The sequence below is a fragment of the Panulirus ornatus genome, chromosome 1, assembly GCF_036320965.1.
Source record: "Panulirus ornatus isolate Po-2019 chromosome 1, ASM3632096v1, whole genome shotgun sequence".
In the NCBI taxonomy this organism is placed as follows: domain Eukaryota; kingdom Metazoa; phylum Arthropoda; class Malacostraca; order Decapoda; family Palinuridae; genus Panulirus; species Panulirus ornatus.
Window position 1 is genome coordinate 27717181 of NC_092224.1, and position 19898 is coordinate 27737078.

The 19898-nt window shown below is 39.6% G+C and overlaps 1 protein-coding gene across 2 annotated transcripts in view; it reads left to right on the top strand.

The window, feature by feature from the left end:
• Positions 1–16699, top strand: part of LOC139766340 (carnitine O-acetyltransferase-like) — a 52681-nt gene extending 35982 nt beyond the window's left edge. For both annotated transcript variants that reach the window (XM_071694899.1, XM_071694993.1), the window contains 3 exons: positions 888–1086; positions 8414–8551; positions 16171–16699. In XM_071694899.1, coding sequence (XP_071551000.1) covers positions 888–1086; positions 8414–8551; positions 16171–16389 — 556 coding nt within the window. In that variant the 3' untranslated portion in view covers positions 16390–16699. The remainder of the gene's footprint in view (positions 1–887; positions 1087–8413; positions 8552–16170) is intronic.
• The last annotated feature ends 3199 nt before the right edge of the window (positions 16700–19898 follow it).

Below are 19898 nucleotides of genomic sequence, written 5' to 3' on the forward strand. Positions count from 1 at the left end.
AAATTACCTAACTAAACCAATGTGTAGCAGAGTGTAGACTGTTCTAGGTATTACCAGACTCTGCCTACATGAATTTACACTTTAAGTGAAAAGTCGCCTTTGGCAAAGCTGTATCAATAGGAGTACAGTTTCATCAAAGAACTTTTCCCAGTGTAGTCTTATCATTTCACTGCTTCTGGAAGTAGTGCAGCCTTGGGCTGCATGAGTCTCAGTAAAGAAGGTCCTGGGTAACACCAGGGCCCTCTCTTAGAAATGGGTCTTGGGGAAATCATAATTGATGGATAGACTTTGGTTATGGTTTTGATGCATTACATATGACAGCTAGAGAATGGATGTAAGTGGATGCTGCCTTTGTTGGTCTGTTCCCAGCCCTACCTCACCAATGCATTAGACAGCAATCAGGTATGAACAAAAATTACCTTAGAATATTAACTATGTAATTCAGTTCCATTTGTTCATTTGTAAGAACTGGAGAGAGGGAAATGTTTAATTCGTGTGGAATTCTGTGTTGAAAAGGGACAGGTGATTTGGAATACCTGTTTAGAAATAGGGACATTCACATGTATACCTTGGTTTTGTGTGGTGGGGTGTGTGTGTGTGTGTCTCTCTCTCTCTCTCTCTCTCTCTCTCTCTCTCTCTCTCTCTCTCTCTCTCTCTCTCTCTCTCTCTCTCATTCTCTCTCTCTCTCTCTCTCATTCTCTCTCTCTCTCTCTCTCTCTCTCTCTCTCTCTCTCTCTCTCTCTCTCTCTCTCTCTCTCTCTCTCTCTCTCATACATTACTCAGTAAAGTATCCAAAGAGTTTGATATGTCTTTTGATGAGTAACACTATAGATTTTAAGAGTGACCATATGAAGCATATACCCAGTGCTATGTTTGCTTTTCTTCAGAATACATAATGAACCAGGTGCCCACTATGAATCAGCATCAACAAGAAAGTTTCTTTATGGTCGCACAGAGACAATCCGCTCTTGTTCAGTTGAATCTGTTACCTTTGCTAAAGCAATGCTTGATAAGGAGCTCCCAGTTAATGAAAAGACAGCTGCTTTGCGTAGTGCAATTGAAGCACACAAAAACTATGTGAAGGATGTAAGTATTATTGTGTCCTCTTGTTTGGTCATAAATCTTTTAGAATATGTAGACTAAGGTATATGATGACTTTTCTGATTTTTTTTAGAACAGTTGCAAAGATATGAATTCATTTAGTTGCATTGGAATGGATATGATCTCATGTTCATGGGCCCTCAAGAGTAATGATTACTTTGCACCTAAGCTCACCGTTTAGAGTATCTGTGAAAATAATTCTGAGAATTCTAACAATTCTTGAAACTCCAGGTTCAAACCTGCCCATTGTTTAAGTATTCTCACATTTATCAGGGTAATTTGCATATCTGTGAGAGGTCCAGATTTTAATACCTTAAGAACTTTTTTAAATGCCTGATAGTTAGCTTGCCTGGGTAATGTAAATTGCCAAGTGTCATGATACATTTACTCATGTAAGAAGATGATCTCATTCATAATTTGCTGTCACTCAAGTTTTACAATTTGTTTACAGCTGCATGGCTTAAAGATATTTCTTTGTAGTTTTAAATTTTATCAAATATATTTTGTTTGATCTTGAAACAGTAACTGTTTGTTGGTGATTTCTTGTGTAGATGTTTCTGTCACCACTTGAGATCAGTGATATAGTAAGTTGGTTTTAGTTTGTTTTCATTGTTTAGTAGTCATTTAGATATTTTTTGTATTGTTGGTAATGTACTTGTATAAGATGAGATGCTTGTTTGTTTGCCATTGGGTGGAATGTAAAGAGTAGCACCACATTGTGTTAGAGGGTATTATACACACCTATGAAAATGCTTCTCGTGGAGAATTCTAACCAGTCTTGACACTCAAGGTTCACAGCCCCCTATTTAAATAATAATTTTCCACCAGGTACTTAACATTATTATCAGCATGTGAAAGGGGCTTCATAGTTAAGGTGTCCATTATATTGCTGGTGGCATACATGTATAATATTGGACACTTGGCATTTAGACATTCTTGCTTGTCTGCCAGTTGGTGTATGAAGTTACACTGTATTAGTTTAGGGAGAGTGATATACACTTACCGAGAAGTGGGAAGTGTGCAGGTGAGAAAGGGTGATGAGTGATGGGATGATGCAGTAAAATTGCTTGTAAAATAGAAGAGTGGTGTATTGGAGGTACTTGTGAGGTAGGGGTGCAAGTGATTGGGAGATGTATAAAAGAAAGTGGCAGCATGTCAAGAGGAAAGTACAGGCATATGAAAGTTGGGGTGAGCAAGTATCAGCATATTCAGGGAGAATGAGAAAAGGTTTTGGAAGGAGGTTAATTGTGTGAGAAAAACGAGAGAACAAACATTGATGAAGGAGGCAAATTGGGAACAGTGATTAGATGAAGAGGACATAGGGTGAGTACTTTTATTTACTTGCTTTTTGATTTGTTAATCGATGACAGGATGAGGGAAGTAAATGCAACAGTTTTGCATAGAAGGGCTAAATGTACAATCTGCTGGGGATAAGGGGACTTGGGAATTGAGTCAGTTGTTGCTTGCTGATGACATGGTACTGATGGCAGATTCTAGTTAGAAATTGCAGATGTTGGTGTCTGTGTTTAGGAGTATGTGTGAAAGGATGTGATTGAGAGTAAATGCAAATACAAGCATGGTTATTAGATTTAGTGTAGCAAAGAGACAAGTTAGTTGGGGGTGTCTTTTTCAATGGAAGATGCGTGGGAGTGAATATGGCAGCAAATGGAGCCATGGAAGCAGAGATGAGTCACAGGGTGGGTGAGGGGGTTAAGGTTCTTGGAGTGTCGAGGAAGGGGTGGAAAGAGAGAAGACTATCTTGTAGGGCAAAAATGGGTGTGTTTGAAAATGTAGTTGTCCAGAGAGTGTTGTATGGATGGAAGGCTTAGGTTCTGAATTCAAAAGAATGGAAGAGGGTAGATATGTTGAAAATAAAATGTCTGAGGACATTATGTAGTTTGCAGTGGGTTGATTGCATGATGAATGACAGTGTAAAAGAGAGGTGTGATAGTATGCAGAGTATGATTGAGAGAGCTGATCAGGTTTTGCTGATATTGTTTGGGCATATTGGAGAGGATGGGCAGAGTGAGACGAAGAGGATATGTGTGTTAGAAGCGGAGGGAGCAAGATGGAGGGCGAGACTGAGAAGGAAATGGAAAGATGCAGTCAAAGAGACTTTGAGCTGTTAGGACTAAAACATTCAGGAGGGTGAAAGGTGTGCTTGGGGTAGAACAAACTGGATTTAATTTACTGTTAGTGGGCTGAACCAGGGTATATGACTTGGTTGAGGTAACCACAAAATGGTATGTGGGGCATGACTGGATGGGGGTTCAGGTTTCATTGAACTGTATATGACAGCTAGAGAGTAGATGAGAGCACATGAGGCTGCTTTGTCTGCTCATGGCAATACAATACCTCACTAGAATGGGAAATGGCAAACAAGTGTGAAAAAGATCATAATTATTATTGAAGGGCACGCACAGAATATAGTGAATTAGAATGATGTGGTGTACAGGTATCATTTAAATTTTTCCAAAAGAAGGAACTGAGAGGGGGCCGAGTGAGGATATTCCCTCTAAGGCTCAGGCCTCTGTTCTTAACGCTACCTCGCTAATGCAGGAAATGGCAAATATATATGAAAAAAAACAGTTTATGTATATATGTGTATGTGTGCGTGTAGGGGCATTTATGTATATATATGTGTACATGAGTGGATGGGCCTTCTTTGGCTGTTCCCTGGCACTACCTTGCTGATGCGGGGAAACAGTGATCAAGTATAATGAAATATTATTTTATTTATTTATTTATTTACAATAGTTAATCACTGTTTCCTGTGTCAGCGAGGTAGTGCCAGGAAACAGATGAAGAATGAGCCATCCACTCACTCACACACACACACACACACACACACACACACACACACACACACACACACACACACACACACATGGTTGTTTTAATTTGTTTTTGGATGGGGTTGTTAGGGAGGTACTTTTCAGTGGTTCTAGCAACTTGCCTCCCACACCATATACTCTTAATACCTTCCACAGAGCATCTCTGTCAACTCTATCATATGCTTCTCCAGATTCATAAATGCTACATACAGATCCATTTGTTTTTCTAAGTATTTCTCACAAACATTCTTCAAAGCAAACACCTGATCCACACATCCTCTACCACTTCTGAAACCTCACTGCTCTTCCGCAGTCTGATGCTATGTACATGCCTTCACCCTCTCATTCAATGCCCTCCCATATAATTTCCCAGGAATACTCAACAGACTTATACCTCTGTAATGTGAACACTCACCTTTATCCCCTTTGCCTTTGTACAGTGGCAATATGCATTCATTCCGCTTATCCTCAGACACTTCACCATGAGCCATACATACATTGAATATCCTCACCAACTGATAAATTCCACTGCAGTACCATCCAAAGCCGCTGCCTTGCTGGCTTTCATACCTATACGTTGATATGTATAGGTATGTATATGTGCATGTGTGGACGTGTATGTATATACATGTGTATGTGGGTGGGTTGGGCCATTCTTTCATCTGTTTCCTTGTGCTACCTCGCTAACGCAGGAGACAGCGACAGAGTATAATAAAATGAAATAGATACATACACAGACATATACATATATACACATGTACATATTCATACTTGCTGCCTTCATCCATTCCTGTCGCCACCCCGCCACACATGAAATGGCACCACCCTCCCCCGCATGCATGCATGGTAGCACAGGAAAAGACAATAAAGGCCACAGCCACAGCTCCCTTTCCACATCCAGGCCCCACAAAACTTTCCATGGTTTACCCAGACGCTTCACATGCCCTGGTTCAATCCATTGACCGCATGTCGACCCCGGTATACCACATCATTCCAATCACTCTATTCCTTACACGCCTTTCACCCTCCTGTATATTCAGGCCCCGATCGCTCAAAATCTTTTTCACTCCATCCTTCCACCTTCAATTTGGTCTCTCACTTCTCGTTCCCTCCACCTTTGACACATATATCCCCTTTGCCAATCTTTCCTCACTCATTCTCTCCATGTGACCAAACCATTTCAATACACCCTCTTCTACTCTCTCACCCACACTCTTTTTATTACCATACATCTCTCTAACTCTCTCATTACTTACTCGATCAAACCACCTCACTACATATTGTCCTCAAACATTTCATTTCCAACACATCCTCCCTCCTCTGCACAAACCTGTCTATTGCCCATGCCTCGCAACCATTTAACATTGTTGGGGCCACAATTCCTTCAAACATACCCATTTTTGCTCTCTGAGATAACGTTCTTGCCTATCACACATTCTTCAACGCTCCCAGAACCTTTGCCCGCTCCCCCACCCTGACTCACTTCCTCTTTGTTTCCATCCGCTGCTAAATCCACTCCCAGATATGTAAAACACTTCACTTCCTCTAGTTTTTCTTCATTCAAACTTACCTCCCAATTGACTTGTCCCTAAACCCTACTGAACCTAATAACCTTGCTCTTATTTACATTTACTCTCAGCTTTATTATTATTATTATTATTATTATTATTATTATTATTATTATTATTATTATTATTATTATTCTTATTATTATTATTAAATTTGAAATGTATTAAGTTTGTGCAGTTGTTTTTGATATATGATTAGAGAAGAAAAGAATGGTAGTGCTTTATGACAGCTTTTAAAACTGAGTAAACTATGACCAACTTAAACTTAGAATGGAACATTTTGGTAGCCTTTGAAATTAATTACATTATTAATTAAAAATGTAATGTTAGAAAGTTGTTATATATGTCAGCCTTTAAAACTAGGTAAACTTCATGAAAATTTTAGTTATTGAATGACAGAATAATGCAGAATATTTTCATTACCTATTTGTCCTGTACAGAGTTGAAGTATTACACTCGGCTAGCCCCATCTCTTGAACATTCTCTATCATAAAACTTCTTAAATATACGTATGCTTTCTGTATTAAATGTGACCTTAGTCAATCTTTTCCATTCACTTACCACTCGTATGCTATAAAAGTACTTCTTTGCATCTTTTATGATTGGTTTGTTGCTTAATTGCATGTTTTTGTCCTCTTGTTGCTCTGTTCTTACGCCTCTCATATAGCTATTCACTGTCCACATCATTGATCTGTTTTCAAATCGTAAAAGTTGTTTTCATGTCACCCCTCACTCTTGTTACATTCAAGCTGGGCAACTTTAGAGCCTCTGTCCTTTACATAAAACTTAGCTCTCTTGATACTGGTACCATCTGTGTTGCCTTTGTCTGGCCCTTCTTAGTTAGCTCTTTGTGCTTCATCAGATGCTGTGACCAAACTTGAGGAGCATATTCTAGTTTTAGCAGCATGTATGATATGAACCATTTGCTAGATATTTCCTTATCCATAAACTTGAAGGCTGCTCAGATATTTGCCAGAAGACATAAACCATTTATTAGATATTTCCTTATCCATAAACTTGAAGGCTGCTCAGATATTTGCCAGAAGACATAGTCTCCTTTACCATTCCTCTTATGTAGGACTTTAGCAGCAGCTTAGGGATAATGCTGACTCCCAAGTCCTTCTCACACACACAATCCTGAAGCTTAGTTCTCCTTGATGATAATTATATTTAAGCCTTCTTTCCCTGTCCTATTATTATTATTTTTCATTTGTTTGGATTGAATTTCATAAACTAAGTATCACACCAACTTTGGAGTCTGTTTAGGTTCCCATGTAAGTTGATACAGTCTTACTTGTTTTTCACTTCGTGACTCGCACCATTTGACTACTGAATATTAATCAGGAGATTGCTTCACTGCATGATTACAGCATGGCTGTTGACAACTCAGGCAGACTGTTGGGATGTCAGTTTCTCACACTACACTACTAAATTAAGAACTGTTACAGCTACAGCCTGCCCATTTCCAAAAGGCAGGTTTTCCACTTCCTTTTGTTCTCTTAGATGATTCTTCATTCTGTCTTTTTTAATCATTTAGTTAACCCAGTTAATGTTTCATTTGATGCTTCGCCTTTATGAGGACATCTGTTCATGATAGTAGGATTGGACATAAAAAGGAAAGTACTGATATTATCATATTTGTTCCGTGAGCAGCTTATATAGAAAGTAGATGAATGGTCCACTTCATATCTTTTATATCTGTTTGCCTCTTCGGTTTTATGTCCCCTAAGTTTCTATATTTCTTCTTGTTTGCTCTTCCAATTCCATGTTATATTTTAGAAAATGCATAGCAGTTATTGTACTTTTACATAACCATCCATGCTGCTATTCTCTTCATAATGTGAAGCCTTATTTTCTGACATTTTTTCTGTAGAATGTCTTCACTTTGTATTACAAAGAAAGATGCTCACCAACCTTCTCAGTCTATAACTTTTTCAAAATAAGTAATTTTTCAAGAAAGATGTGATGTTTATTATGGAGAAAAATTTGAGGAAGTGAATTGTATTAGATATCTGGGAGTGGACATGGCAGTGATTGGAACTGTGGAAGCAGAGATGAGTCATAGGTTGGGGTGGGGGCAAAGGCTCTTGGAGCGCTGAAGTATCTGTGGAAAGACAAAAGTTGTCTGGGGAGGTAAAAAATTGGTATGTTTGAAGGAATAGTAGTCCAACAATATTATATGGATGTAAGGTATAGGTTATAGATAAAGGTGTGCAGAGGAAGGTGGATGTATTGGAAATGAATTATTTGAGGATGGTATATGGTGTTCAGTGGTTTGATTGAGTAAGTAATGAAAATAAGAAAGATGTGTCGTGATAAAAAAGTGTGATTGAGAGAGCAGAAGAGGGTGTGTTGAAATGGTTTGGACATATGGAGGAAATGAGTGAGGAAAGGTTGATAAAGAGGATATATGTGTCAGAAGTGGCAGGAACAAGGAGAATGGGGAAACCAAACTGGAGATGGAAGGATGGAGTGAAAAAGATTTTGAGCAAACAAGGTCTGAACATGAAGGAGGGTGAAAGATACGCATAGGATAGAGTGAATTGGAACAATGTGGTATACTAGGATTGACATGCTGCCAGTGGACTGAACCAGGGCATGTGAGGCATCTGGTGTAAACCACAGAAAGATCCGTGGTTTTTGGTTGTGGATAGGGAGCTGTGGCCTCTGTGAATTACACATGGCAGTTAGAGAATGGATGTGACCTTTCTTTGTATGTTTCCTGGCACTACCTTGCTAATGTGAGAAATGGTGATCAAGTATGAAAAAAAAAGACTTTGTTTAGAACTGGTATGTGAGGAGGTGACTGCTATTTAAAACTGGTATGTGAGGAGGTGACTGCAGTAGAAAAAATATTTCTTTAACATAATTTTCATGATGTTTTCATAAACAATTAGATGGACCTTTTAGGCTGTGAATGGACTTGGAGTTGACCGCCACCTTCTTGGGCTGAAGTTAGCTGCTATTGAAGCTGGAATGGATGTACCAACCCTCTTCATGGATGTTGGGTATTTACGCAGCTCACATATGCGTCTGTCCACTAGTCAGGTAAAGAATTTACCTATTCATTCATGTATTTACAATAGTTATGCTGTTTTCGTCTTTGGAACAGCTCAAACCATGAAAACAATGAAACAGATATACTGGCAAAATATTCCCACTTCAACTGGCTTGTCTCTTTATTTTTTGTGACATCACTAAATGCTTTCTACCCAATCTACTTCATAACTATCCAACATCCTCAGTACAGAAATAAAAAGCTCATACCCTAGCCTTATGCTTCAGCAGCAAATACTCGCACCAATCACTACATGGATAAAAATCACATTTGAACACCATTCCATCATTAGCAGCCCCATGTGAAACTAAACTTTCCAGAAATTTATGAGTCGTACTTTGTCATCTTTACTTGAGGAACACCCATTTCTTCAACATTACAAGTATTGATTCAACATAATACGAGACTCCTCACATCCAAGAAGCATTTTCTTCATCAAAGACACAGAACACTTACTCCTAAGCTGCTTTGGACTCACCTCACCTAGACAAACACACTGTATCATTGCACTTCTTAACTTATGTTTCTGACCGGTAGATGTAGTTGGTTTTCTTTGCAATGCAGGATCCCCATGAAAAGGGCTCATGCTTTATGAGTAAGTAAATAGCTTATTCAGTATTTTTTTGAAACCTCATGATTAGTTTGTACCTCTCCACGTTTGCCATCCTTCCATATCTATCATACATTTTCTCCAGTAAACTATTTCCGTAGACAGAAGACTTGAATATCATTTGAACTTTTATTATCATATGTTCTCCCTAATAGAGTATCACCTTAGGCAGAACACTAGAATATGTGAACTATATTTTCAAGCATGGTTTACTGATATTGTACCAACTTATGTTTTTAAGAAGCAACCAACGCTCTCAACAGCTTTCATTTGATTATATCCAAAAGCATGATGATATACTGTATAGAAGACTTTCACAACATTCTTCAAATGATATATGTTTAGGAAAAATATGAGTGCATTGACAATTAGTATTGCTATTTAGTCATCATCAGCTTCAGGTATCTTTACAATTTCAATAGTAACCAGGTCTACCTTACCATTTTCAGTTGTCACAGCTTCATGTATGGTGATTAGAAAGCAGACTTACTTTATAAATGTGCAGAAGCTATCTCTCTTCAGTTCCCTGAACTGGAGTATTTGTATCTGTAGGTTACCTTAACAATTCCTTCTTCTTCCATTCCATGTAAATATTGGAAGTCATTAAGTTAGGGCTTGGTTACAAATTATATTGGTATGGAACATAATTTTTTCATAATGTTTAGACAATAATGTGTGCACCACTGCTGCAACATACCCTAAATTGCACACTGTCTTCTGGGCCACTACAGTATTAATTGATACATCAATGTTAAGGATCATACCTGTTTCATTAGTAGTCACTACAGAATACCTTATTCCACACCAGTGAAGCTTGCTGAAAGCTCAGCCATTACCAACAACAACAACAAGAAAAGAAAAAGACCTGTTGATGCATCATTCTTTATGGGGCTTGGAAGTGGTTTAAGATTTCCCTAAAAGATGTTCTCGAGTCTATTTGTGTATATCTCTGATGCCCATACCCTTGGGAACTCCCTTAGGGGGATGACCAAAGCAAAGAGTCTCCAACATTGTTGAGCTCTATTGCTGCTGCTTGGCCTTTAGTGCCTGATGTTCTTACCAACTACTACCTAAATTGCTTACCTAATGTTTCTGACTAATGTACCAACCTACTACTACTTAATACTCCCAGTTAGTGCTCCTATCCAATACTTCTACCGAGTGTTTATACCTAATGCTCCTGCCTGATGTTCCTACTTACTTTTATCTATTGCTCCTACCATTTTGCTAAAAGGCAGGTCCAGCACAAAGCACTCACAGCAGAAAAAATTAGAGTTACAAAGAAAGAGTTGTGTTAGTTATGTGTTGCGAAGTGTCATGTGTGACAAGATGAGGCTGTATGTTTGAGTACAGAATGACAGCAATCCACATGTGGGTGAGGCAGGAAGAAAAGGTAGCCACTAGGGTCAAAGGAGTGCAACTTGACAACTACTGACGAACTCTCCCAGTACCTAGGCGGCTAGTACTGATAATGCACCTACCTGGTTGGTGGCTGCATACCAACTAGTACCTGCTAATTCTTGATTTTTTTCAGAAAATGTGTAAATTGCAAGGTTTCAAGAGTTTTTTTTCCAGAAAATATGTGAATTGCAAGATTTCAAGAGAGTGAATCTTTGGCATGAGATTTTGTGACCCATCAATCTTTCATTCTGTTTTTGAGATACAAGCCATGATCAGTGCTAAACCAAGGAGAATCTTTTGTCTTCATTACTAGGTGGTTGCAAAAGTCCCATCTTGTTTCTTTATTTTTCCCCTCTAGCTTCCTTATTTCAGTTATTGTTTAATTATATTTCTGGTGTATGTGATCAACTTGGTTGTGATATATAAAGAAACAGAAGTTGGCTTCACAGGGATCATCAGTAAGGCCACATTAATAATTTCAGGAGTAGAAGCATAAAAGATGTACATTGCAAGGATAGATTTTGTATCAAAATCCCACCCCACAAGAATATTGTGAAGTTCGGGAACATACGCTGCTGGGTGGTGGAGGGTGTGAGGATCCAAGGAATGATAGCAAGAGTAGGCATGATATAGTCTTTATAGTCTTGGTTGTAAGTTATGCTCCTTTCACAAATTTTCTTTTTCTTTTGGATGTTAAGGTATCTTTCTCCTCATTTTCACTGCATACAAAACTCTGAGGGCCTTTATCATGTAGCTACTGGTGAGCATTGCTAACCATGAGTCACATACGAGCCCACCTAGGTTTGAATCTTGTGCACAGCACTACAGCACAACAACTAAGTTGTTGTTCATCCTCCTCTTAGGGCTGATCAGTAATTGGTTACTTACTCGTGAAGCCAGCCACATCCTCAAGATAGGGCCATAGGATATAAAGTGTATTGGTTTTGTGTGTGTGTATGAAAGTGGGAAGATTGCAGGGCATCTGAGCAGTAAGTGTTCAGTGTCTTCATTATGGTAGTTGTATCGTGGGCATGAAGGGCTCTGAGATGTGTTGAATCAGTTTGTAGCAATGAACAGTTGGATGATGTCCAGATCATAGATGAGAAAGTGTGGCTCCAACCTAGCCAAAAAACACACCACAAGAACATAAAAAGAAACAACCCCATAAAGTACAGAAACCTGCTCAGATTAAACCTACTCACCATCAGCAGAAATCAAAGAACAAATTCAATCTCTAAATAACACCATTGCTAACCTAATCACTGAAAGAAACTGAAAATTGGCACTCTATTCTCAGCTCAGTGCTCCACAAGACCCAAAGAAACCATTTTTAGCACGCAGTAAAGAAGATCCATACTAACTTGCCACTCCAGTCCTTGCTCATGAAGCACTCCTGACCCATTCCAGTGCATCCCTTCTCTCAAAGAACACAGAAGCATAGACTAGAGAGACTACTTGAAAATCACCCACAGACCAACCTCGCCCTTAAGCTGGAAAAACCTACAGAAAATCCATTCAGAAACAACTTCCTACCCACATTTTACTCCCATTGAACGAGTAGTACAATTAAAACCTTAAAGAACTGAAACAGGCCTGACAGCATATCAAGCTATCATGTAAAATACTTCTGCCATATTACACAAACAGTCCTTTGACCACTTAGTCATCATGACATGCCATCCAACCCATCCAGGCAGCAAAACCACGTAAAACTGAAATATACTGTAGGAAAGCAGTACTTGGAGACTAAGCTCCAAAATTTCAATATAGATGATTTCTCCTCCCTAGATCTTGCAGTCTCATGTTGTATCAGCATCTCCTACTAAGCCAGCAAAAAGCATAAACAGGGGTAAGAAAAATATAACCCAAATTTCTTCACACATGTTACATACTTCATAAAGTAAGGAAACCAACTCAGGCACAACCATCATCATCAGTACAAATCAGAGAAAAAGCTCAAACTCTAAATAACTAAATAACACTAAATATCTCATCTAATCAATGAAAACATATTGAAAGCTAGCACTCCATATTCACTCGTCAAAACAGGACTACTGGGCTAGTCCTGCCATTTTTTTTCCCTATATAAGTACTCTTGCCAACTCCTGTCCTCTCAAACATTTTTAAGTATTATCATGACGGAGTCAAACAATTCTATGGCTCCATGTTCCTGGTATCATGGAGTGCTAAGAATCTCTGGGTTCCCACCTGACTCTAGTGCCAATGAGAGAGTGAGAGCTTTGACAAGAGTAGTACTGGACCCTCCCATGACTTTTCTCATATTGTTAGACCTTCCTCTATTTCTGTTCACTATGCCTACATTTGTGGTCTCTCTGGTAACTTCTCTGTTGAACTCCATCTGTTTAGTAGCTCTCCTAATATCTTACTTTTGTCTTAGACAGAGTTGTCTAATGATGTTCTCACTAGTCCCTTGGTCATATCTAACTATAATCTCCACTTATGATTCCAGTTCATAGGTGGTGTTTGTGCTTATTCCAACATCAACACAACTGTTGCACACCTAAAGGACCCTGAGTCCCCAAACTTTGATGTTATGTGCCTCAAGGTCTGTCTTTCAACCACCACACTTTTCCTTTGTTTTGCCTATTGCTCTTCTAATTCTCCAAATCTTATATCTTTCTCAACTATCTCAACTTCTGCCATGAGACTGTGACATCCTCTCACTCGGGAATTTCAACATTCACTAGAGGGTATGGTTGAATTCCTCCCATATGGATGATGGAGGGATTGAAGACCTCATGTTCTCCATTCTCAATGATGTAGAGCAAATTGTTTCCTGCCCAACCCATATTTCTGACTGCTGTGACCACATAATATTCTGGATGTGTTTTTCTCCTGTAGCTCTTCCTGCTGTAAGTACAAGTACATAAAGTCACCCCAATTGGTTCATCAGATCACACTCTCATAAATGTATCTTCAGTAGCCCCCTCTAAGCATAGATAATGGCACCACAACAAAGCTGACTAGAATAACTTATGTAACTTTTCTGACTTTCCTTTGGTAAATTACTGTCTTTTATTTGGTGATGCTTCTCTCTCCACAAAATGCATAACAGAGGTTACTCTTGTGGGAATGGAAGCATTTATCCCCTCTTCCTTCAAGACAAACTCTTCATCCGATCTAAGGTTCAACTTTCCTGTTCTGAGGATATTCAGGCAAGGGATCAGGCATATCAGGCTTGGAAAAACTCTCCTTCCTTTGACTTCCATTCAGCTTTTATCACTGCCCATAATCTCTGCAAGCACATTAACTGTGAAGCAAAGATTTTGTTTATTCAGTGGAAGTGCAATAACCTCTCCTTATATTTCTTGTCTTTAGCTAAAGGCATCTCTAACAACTTCTGCCGCTCTACCTTTCCTTCACTTTTCCATTCTGACAGTGTCATAGCTGTCTTTCCCATGGACAAAGCAACTCCCTTTGGTTCCTGTTTCTTCTCTAACTCCAGTTCATATGACTCTAGCATTCCTTCACCCCTGATGCTCCTCTTATTAATCCTATGCCCCTCCCCATAATCTTTTTTTGGACTGTCCAGAAAGCACTTCTCTCTCTGACTCAAGCAAGGCTTATGGTCCTGATAGCATCCATCCCTATGTACTGAAAGAATGTGCCTCTGAACTTGCACCTTTACTTGCTCGTCTGTTCAGTTTCTGCTTAAAAACCAAAACTTTTCCTTCTCCCTGGAAACATGCATTGATACATCCCATCCTTATGAAGGTTGGCTGTTCTGAACCCTCAAACTATCATCCTATTGCTATGATGTCAACCATTTTCAAAGTTTTTGAATCCCTCCTCAGCTCCCATATCCTTAAATACCTTGAAAATCACAATCCTCTCTCTGATCACCAGTATATCTTCCATAAGGTGAGGTCCATAGGTGATATTCTTTCCTATCTTACTAATGTCAGGTCATCATCCCTGAAAGAGTTTGGGGAGTCATGTATAGTTGCCCTTGACATATCTAAGACTTTTGACAGGGTTTTGCATTGGGATCTCATCTCTAAACTCCCCCCTTCTAGCTTTTCTCCCTCACTTTGCTCAATATCTAGCTTCCTCTCTGGCCAATGTATCTCTGTGGTTGTTGATGGATCAGTCATCTCCCTTTTCTCAGTCAACAGCGGCGTTCCTCAAGGTTCAGTCCTGTCCATTACACTTTTTCTCCTTTTCCTCACTGATTTCCTTTCTTCTACAAATAACCCAGTGCACTCGGACGTTGACGACTCAACACAACATTTATCCACATCCTTCAATGCTGTTCCCTCTTCTCTTAATCAGTCTGCATCTTGACACAGCTTCCTGAATAAACTCAGACTTGGACAGGATATCTCAAAAGGGTTAGACAAAATCTTGAAAAGTTCAATGCCTCCAAGACCCAATTTCTTCCCATCTCTCCATCAAAAACTCCTCACAACTCTCGTCTCTCCTTTGATGGTTCTGTAATTCCACCTCTTGACTCAGTGAACATACTTGGTATTACTGTAACATCCAGTCTTTCTTGGAAACCCCACATCACAGGAACAGCTAAGTCTGCCTCTAAGAAACTGGGTGTCCTGTTTTGGATGTTGAAACTTCTCTTTTGAACAGTTGCTCTATGTATACAAGGGATTGATTCGTCCTTGTATGAATTATTGCTCTCACATTTGGGGTGGTTCTAGCTGTGTATCCTTTCTTGACAGAGTTTAGTCGAAAGCGATCTGACTTATAAACTGTCCCAGGCTAACTTTCAAACTTGACTCCCTTGCCCTAAGCCGAAGCAATTACCCACTTACCAGACCATGCAATACTTGGCACGCTGCTGCATCACATGATTGTTGTGTGGCCATCGGCAACTCGAGGGTGAGCAGTTTTGACACCTACTTCTTTCCCTACACATCGAAGCTTTGGAACTCTATACCTTCTCATGTTTTTTCCCAATAACTATGATCTAGCACATTTCAAAAGACAGGTCTTTCACTTACTCCAAAATTCGTAAGTACTTTCCCTTGTCTTTCTCTGTTTCATAATCATTCTCTCTATATTTCAATTATGGCTTGGCCTTGATGTTGACTTTTGTCTCTGAATGGAGCCTTCAACATAAAGAAAAAATTAGACTTTCTGTGTTTTGTTCAGCACAATAAAACTTCAGGAATTGTTTTTTGATGCAGACTGTGATATGTCACATATGTCATGGTATAATCGACCCTATTAAATCCACTTTAAACACTACAAATCATTATATGGTGCACTGTCTACAGAATTCTCAAGTGGCCACAGACTGCACAGTATATGCTTTTAGAAGCATCTCACATGCAGATAGGTTGTATGATATTCAAACACTTCATAATTGTTTATGTATGAGCACAAAATTACAGGCTCAAGTGTAGCGATTTGATTCTAAAAAACTTAAGTTACTGATGAGCAATGTTTGCTTATATGATAGGTTACTATAACTGAAGAAACGCAGCGGAAATGCACTGGTTGAGAGGAAGATTCTATGTTATCTGCAGTATTATACCTAATGGATTTTGTTGTTTGATGGTACTGTAGTTGAGAGCCTTTTATATTTCACATTTTAATCATGTAATTATTTTTTGGGTTCAGGTTCCTGCTCGTTGTGAGGCCTTTATGTGCTTTGGCCCACTTGTACCTGACGGCTATGGGTGTTGTTACAATCCTCGAAGTGATGCAATTTTCTTCGGGACTTCAGCTTTCAACTCCTCTCCTGAAACTGATTCAGCCACTTTCCGTGAGGCTCTTGAACAGAGTCTTCTGGAAATGCAAGATATACTGTTGAGAGATAGAGTTAAAGCTAACCTTTAATTTTTTTTCTTTTCAAGAAAATGGCTATTTTTTTTAACCTCCATCAAATGCATTGTGATACTGTACAAATTTTGAACAAATAGTTAATTATCTTTGAATAAGTATGTGATTATATTGAAATAGAAGTAAGAAGATATTGCCTTATACTTTTTTGTGAACATACTTATTTTGAAAAACTTTGTTGGTATTATCAAACTAGTTTAAAAACTTTGTGTATGTTAAGTCCCATGATATTGGAAATCTTTTTTATATGTCTACCTTTTGTTGTATTTTCTCCATTAATCACAAATAGATAGCACATGTAAAATCTCCCTACTTTTCAGCATACCCTGTGTAAAATATATGACCTTTTATTTTCTCTCTCTTCAAAACAAAAAGTGAAGGGATACATGTCGATGATGATGGGATGCATGACATATTCATGCTCATTCTACCTGATGACTTTACTGTGAATATTTCCTTCAGCCTTATTAATCCTGCAAGGTAATTTTTCTAACTGATTTGTTGCCAGCTTGTGCCAGAGGGAGACGAGGGTTGGGAGGGAGCCTTTGCTTTGCTATCCTTTTCTTTTGTTGCTTATGTTTTTTTGTAGATCACCTTGCTTGGAGCTTGGGTCTCTCTCTCTCTCTCTCTCTCTCTCTCTCTCTCTCTCTCTCTCTCTCTCTCTCTCTCTCTCTCTCTTAGGGATAATAATCTTCCAGAAATCAACTAATAAGCTATCTCAGGTGTATAGAGTGAATCTGTTAGACTTATCAACTTTGAAGATAATATTTTCTACCACACTGTCACTGAGCCAACAAGGGGAGCAGATGTAATTGATTTATTTTTTGTTCCCAAGAGTTCTTGGTAACTAATACGCATGTTGGAGAACATCTAGGCACTTGTGACCATAACATGATTAGATTTGACATGAATATCAAAACTGACTTCTCTTCTAAAGTGAAGATATTCCCTTTGAGGCTCAATCCTCTGTTCTTAACGCTACCTCGCTAACGCGGGAAATGGCGAATATATATGATAGAGGATAGGGGATAGGGGAGAAAGAATACTTCCCATGTATTCCCTGTGTGTCGTAGAAGGCGACTGAAAGGTGAGGGAGCGGGGAGGGGCTGGAAATCCTCCCCTCGTTTTTTTTTGTTTTAATTTTCCAAAAGAAGGAACAGAGAAGGGGGCCAGGTGAGGATATTCCCTCAAAGGCCCAGTCCTCTGTTCTTAACGCTACCTCGCTAATGCAGGAAATGACGAATAGTATGAAAGAAAAAAGAAAGATATATATAGGGATGAAGGCAACAAGTATGAATATCTACATATGTATATATGTATATGTATGTATATGCTGTCTCCTGCGTTAGTGAGGTAGCATTAGGAAACAGGTAGCATTAGGAAACATAAATGCCCACACCTCTGTGGAAGGTATTAAGAATATATGGTGTGGGAGGCAAGTTGTTAGAAGCAGTGAAAAGTTTTTATCGAGGATGTAAGGCATGTGTACGTGTAGGAAGAGAGGAAAGTGATTGGTTCTCAGCGAATGTAGGTTTGCGGCAGGGGTGTGTGATGTCTCCATGGTTGTTTAATTTGTTTATGGATGGGGTTGTAAGGGAGGTAAATGCAAGAGTCCTGGAAAGAGGGGCAAGTATGAAGTCTGTTGGGGATGAGAGAGCTTGGGAAGTGAGTCAGTTGTTGTTCGCTGATGATACAGCGCTGGTGGCTGATTCATGTGAGAAACTGCAGAAGCTGGTGACTGAGTTTGGTAAAGTGTGTGGAAGAAGAAAGTTGAGAGTAAATGTGAATAAGAGCAAGGTTATTAGGTACAGTAGGGGTGAGGGTCAAGTCAATTGGGAGGTGAGTTTGAATGGAGAAAAACTGGAGGAAGTGAAGTGTTTTAGATATCTGGGAGTGGATCTGTCAGCGGATGGAACCATGGAAGCGGAAGTGGATCATAGGGTGGGGGAGGGGGCGAAAATTTTGGGAGCCTTGAAAAATGTGTGGAAGTCGAGAACATTATCTCGGAAAGCAAAAATGGGTATGTTTGAGGGAATAGTGGTTCCAACAATGTTGTATGGTTGCGAGGCGTGGGCTATGGATAGAGATGTGCACAGGAGGATGGATGTGCTGGAAATGAGATGTTTGAGGACAATGTGTGGTGTGAGGTGGTTTGATCGAGTAAGTAACGTAAGGGTAAGAGAGATGTGTGGAAATAAAAAGAGCGTGGTTGAGAGAGCAGAAGAGGGTGTTTTGAAATGGTTTGGGCACATGGAGAGAATGAGTGAGGAAAGATTGACCAAGAGGATATATGTGTCGGAGGTGGAGGGAACGAGGAGAAGAGGGAGACCAAATTGGAGGTGGAAAGATGGAGTGAAAAAGATTTTGTGTGATCGGGGCCTGAACATGCATGAGGGTGAAAGGAGGGCAAGGAATAGAGTGAATTGGAGCGATGTGGTATACAGGGGTTGACGTGCTGTCAGTGGATTGAATCAAGGCATGTGAAGCGTCTGGGGTAAACCATGGAAAGCTGTGTAGGTATGTATATTTGCGTGTGTGGACGTGTGTATGTACATGTGTATGGGGGGGGGGGTTGGGCCATTTCTTTCGTCTGTTTCCTTGCGCTACCTCGCAAACGCGGGAGACAGCGACAAAGTATAAAAAAAAAAAAAAAAAAAAAAATATATATATATATATATATATATTTTTTTTTTTTTTTTTTTTTTTATACTTTGTCGCTGTCTCCCGCGTTTGCGAGGTAGCGCAAGGAAACAGACGAAAGAAATGGCCCAACCCCCCCCCCCATACACATGTACATACACACGTCCACACACGCAAATATACATACCTACACAGCTTTCCATGGTTTACCCCAGACGCTTCACATGCCTTGATTCAATCCACTGACAGCACGTCAACCCCTGTATACCACATCGCTCCAATTCACTCTATTCCTTGCCCTCCTTTCACCCTCATGCATGTTCAGGCCCCGATCACACAAAATCTTTTTCACTCCATCTTTCCACCTCCAATTTGGTCTCCCTCTTCTCCTCGTTCCCTCCACCTCCGACACATATATCCTCTTGGTCAATCTTTCCTCACTCATTCTCTCCATGTGCCCAAACCATTTCAAAACACCCTCTTCTGCTCTCTCAACCACGCTCTTTTTATTTCCACACATCTCTCTTACCCTTACGTTACTTACTCGATCAAACCACCTCACACCACACATTTTCCTCAAACATCTCATTTCCAGCACATCCATCCTCCTGCGCACATCTCTATCCATAGCCCACGCCTCGCAACCATACAACATTGTTGGTACCACTATTCCTTCAAACATACCCATTTTTGCTTTCCGAGATAATGTTCTCGACTTCCACACATTTTTCAAGGCTCCCAAAATTTTCGCCCCCTCCCCCACCCTATGATCCACTTCCGCTTCCATGGTTCCATCCGCTGACAGATCCACTCCCAGATATCTAAAACACTTCACTTCCTCCAGTTTTTCTCCATTCAAACTCACC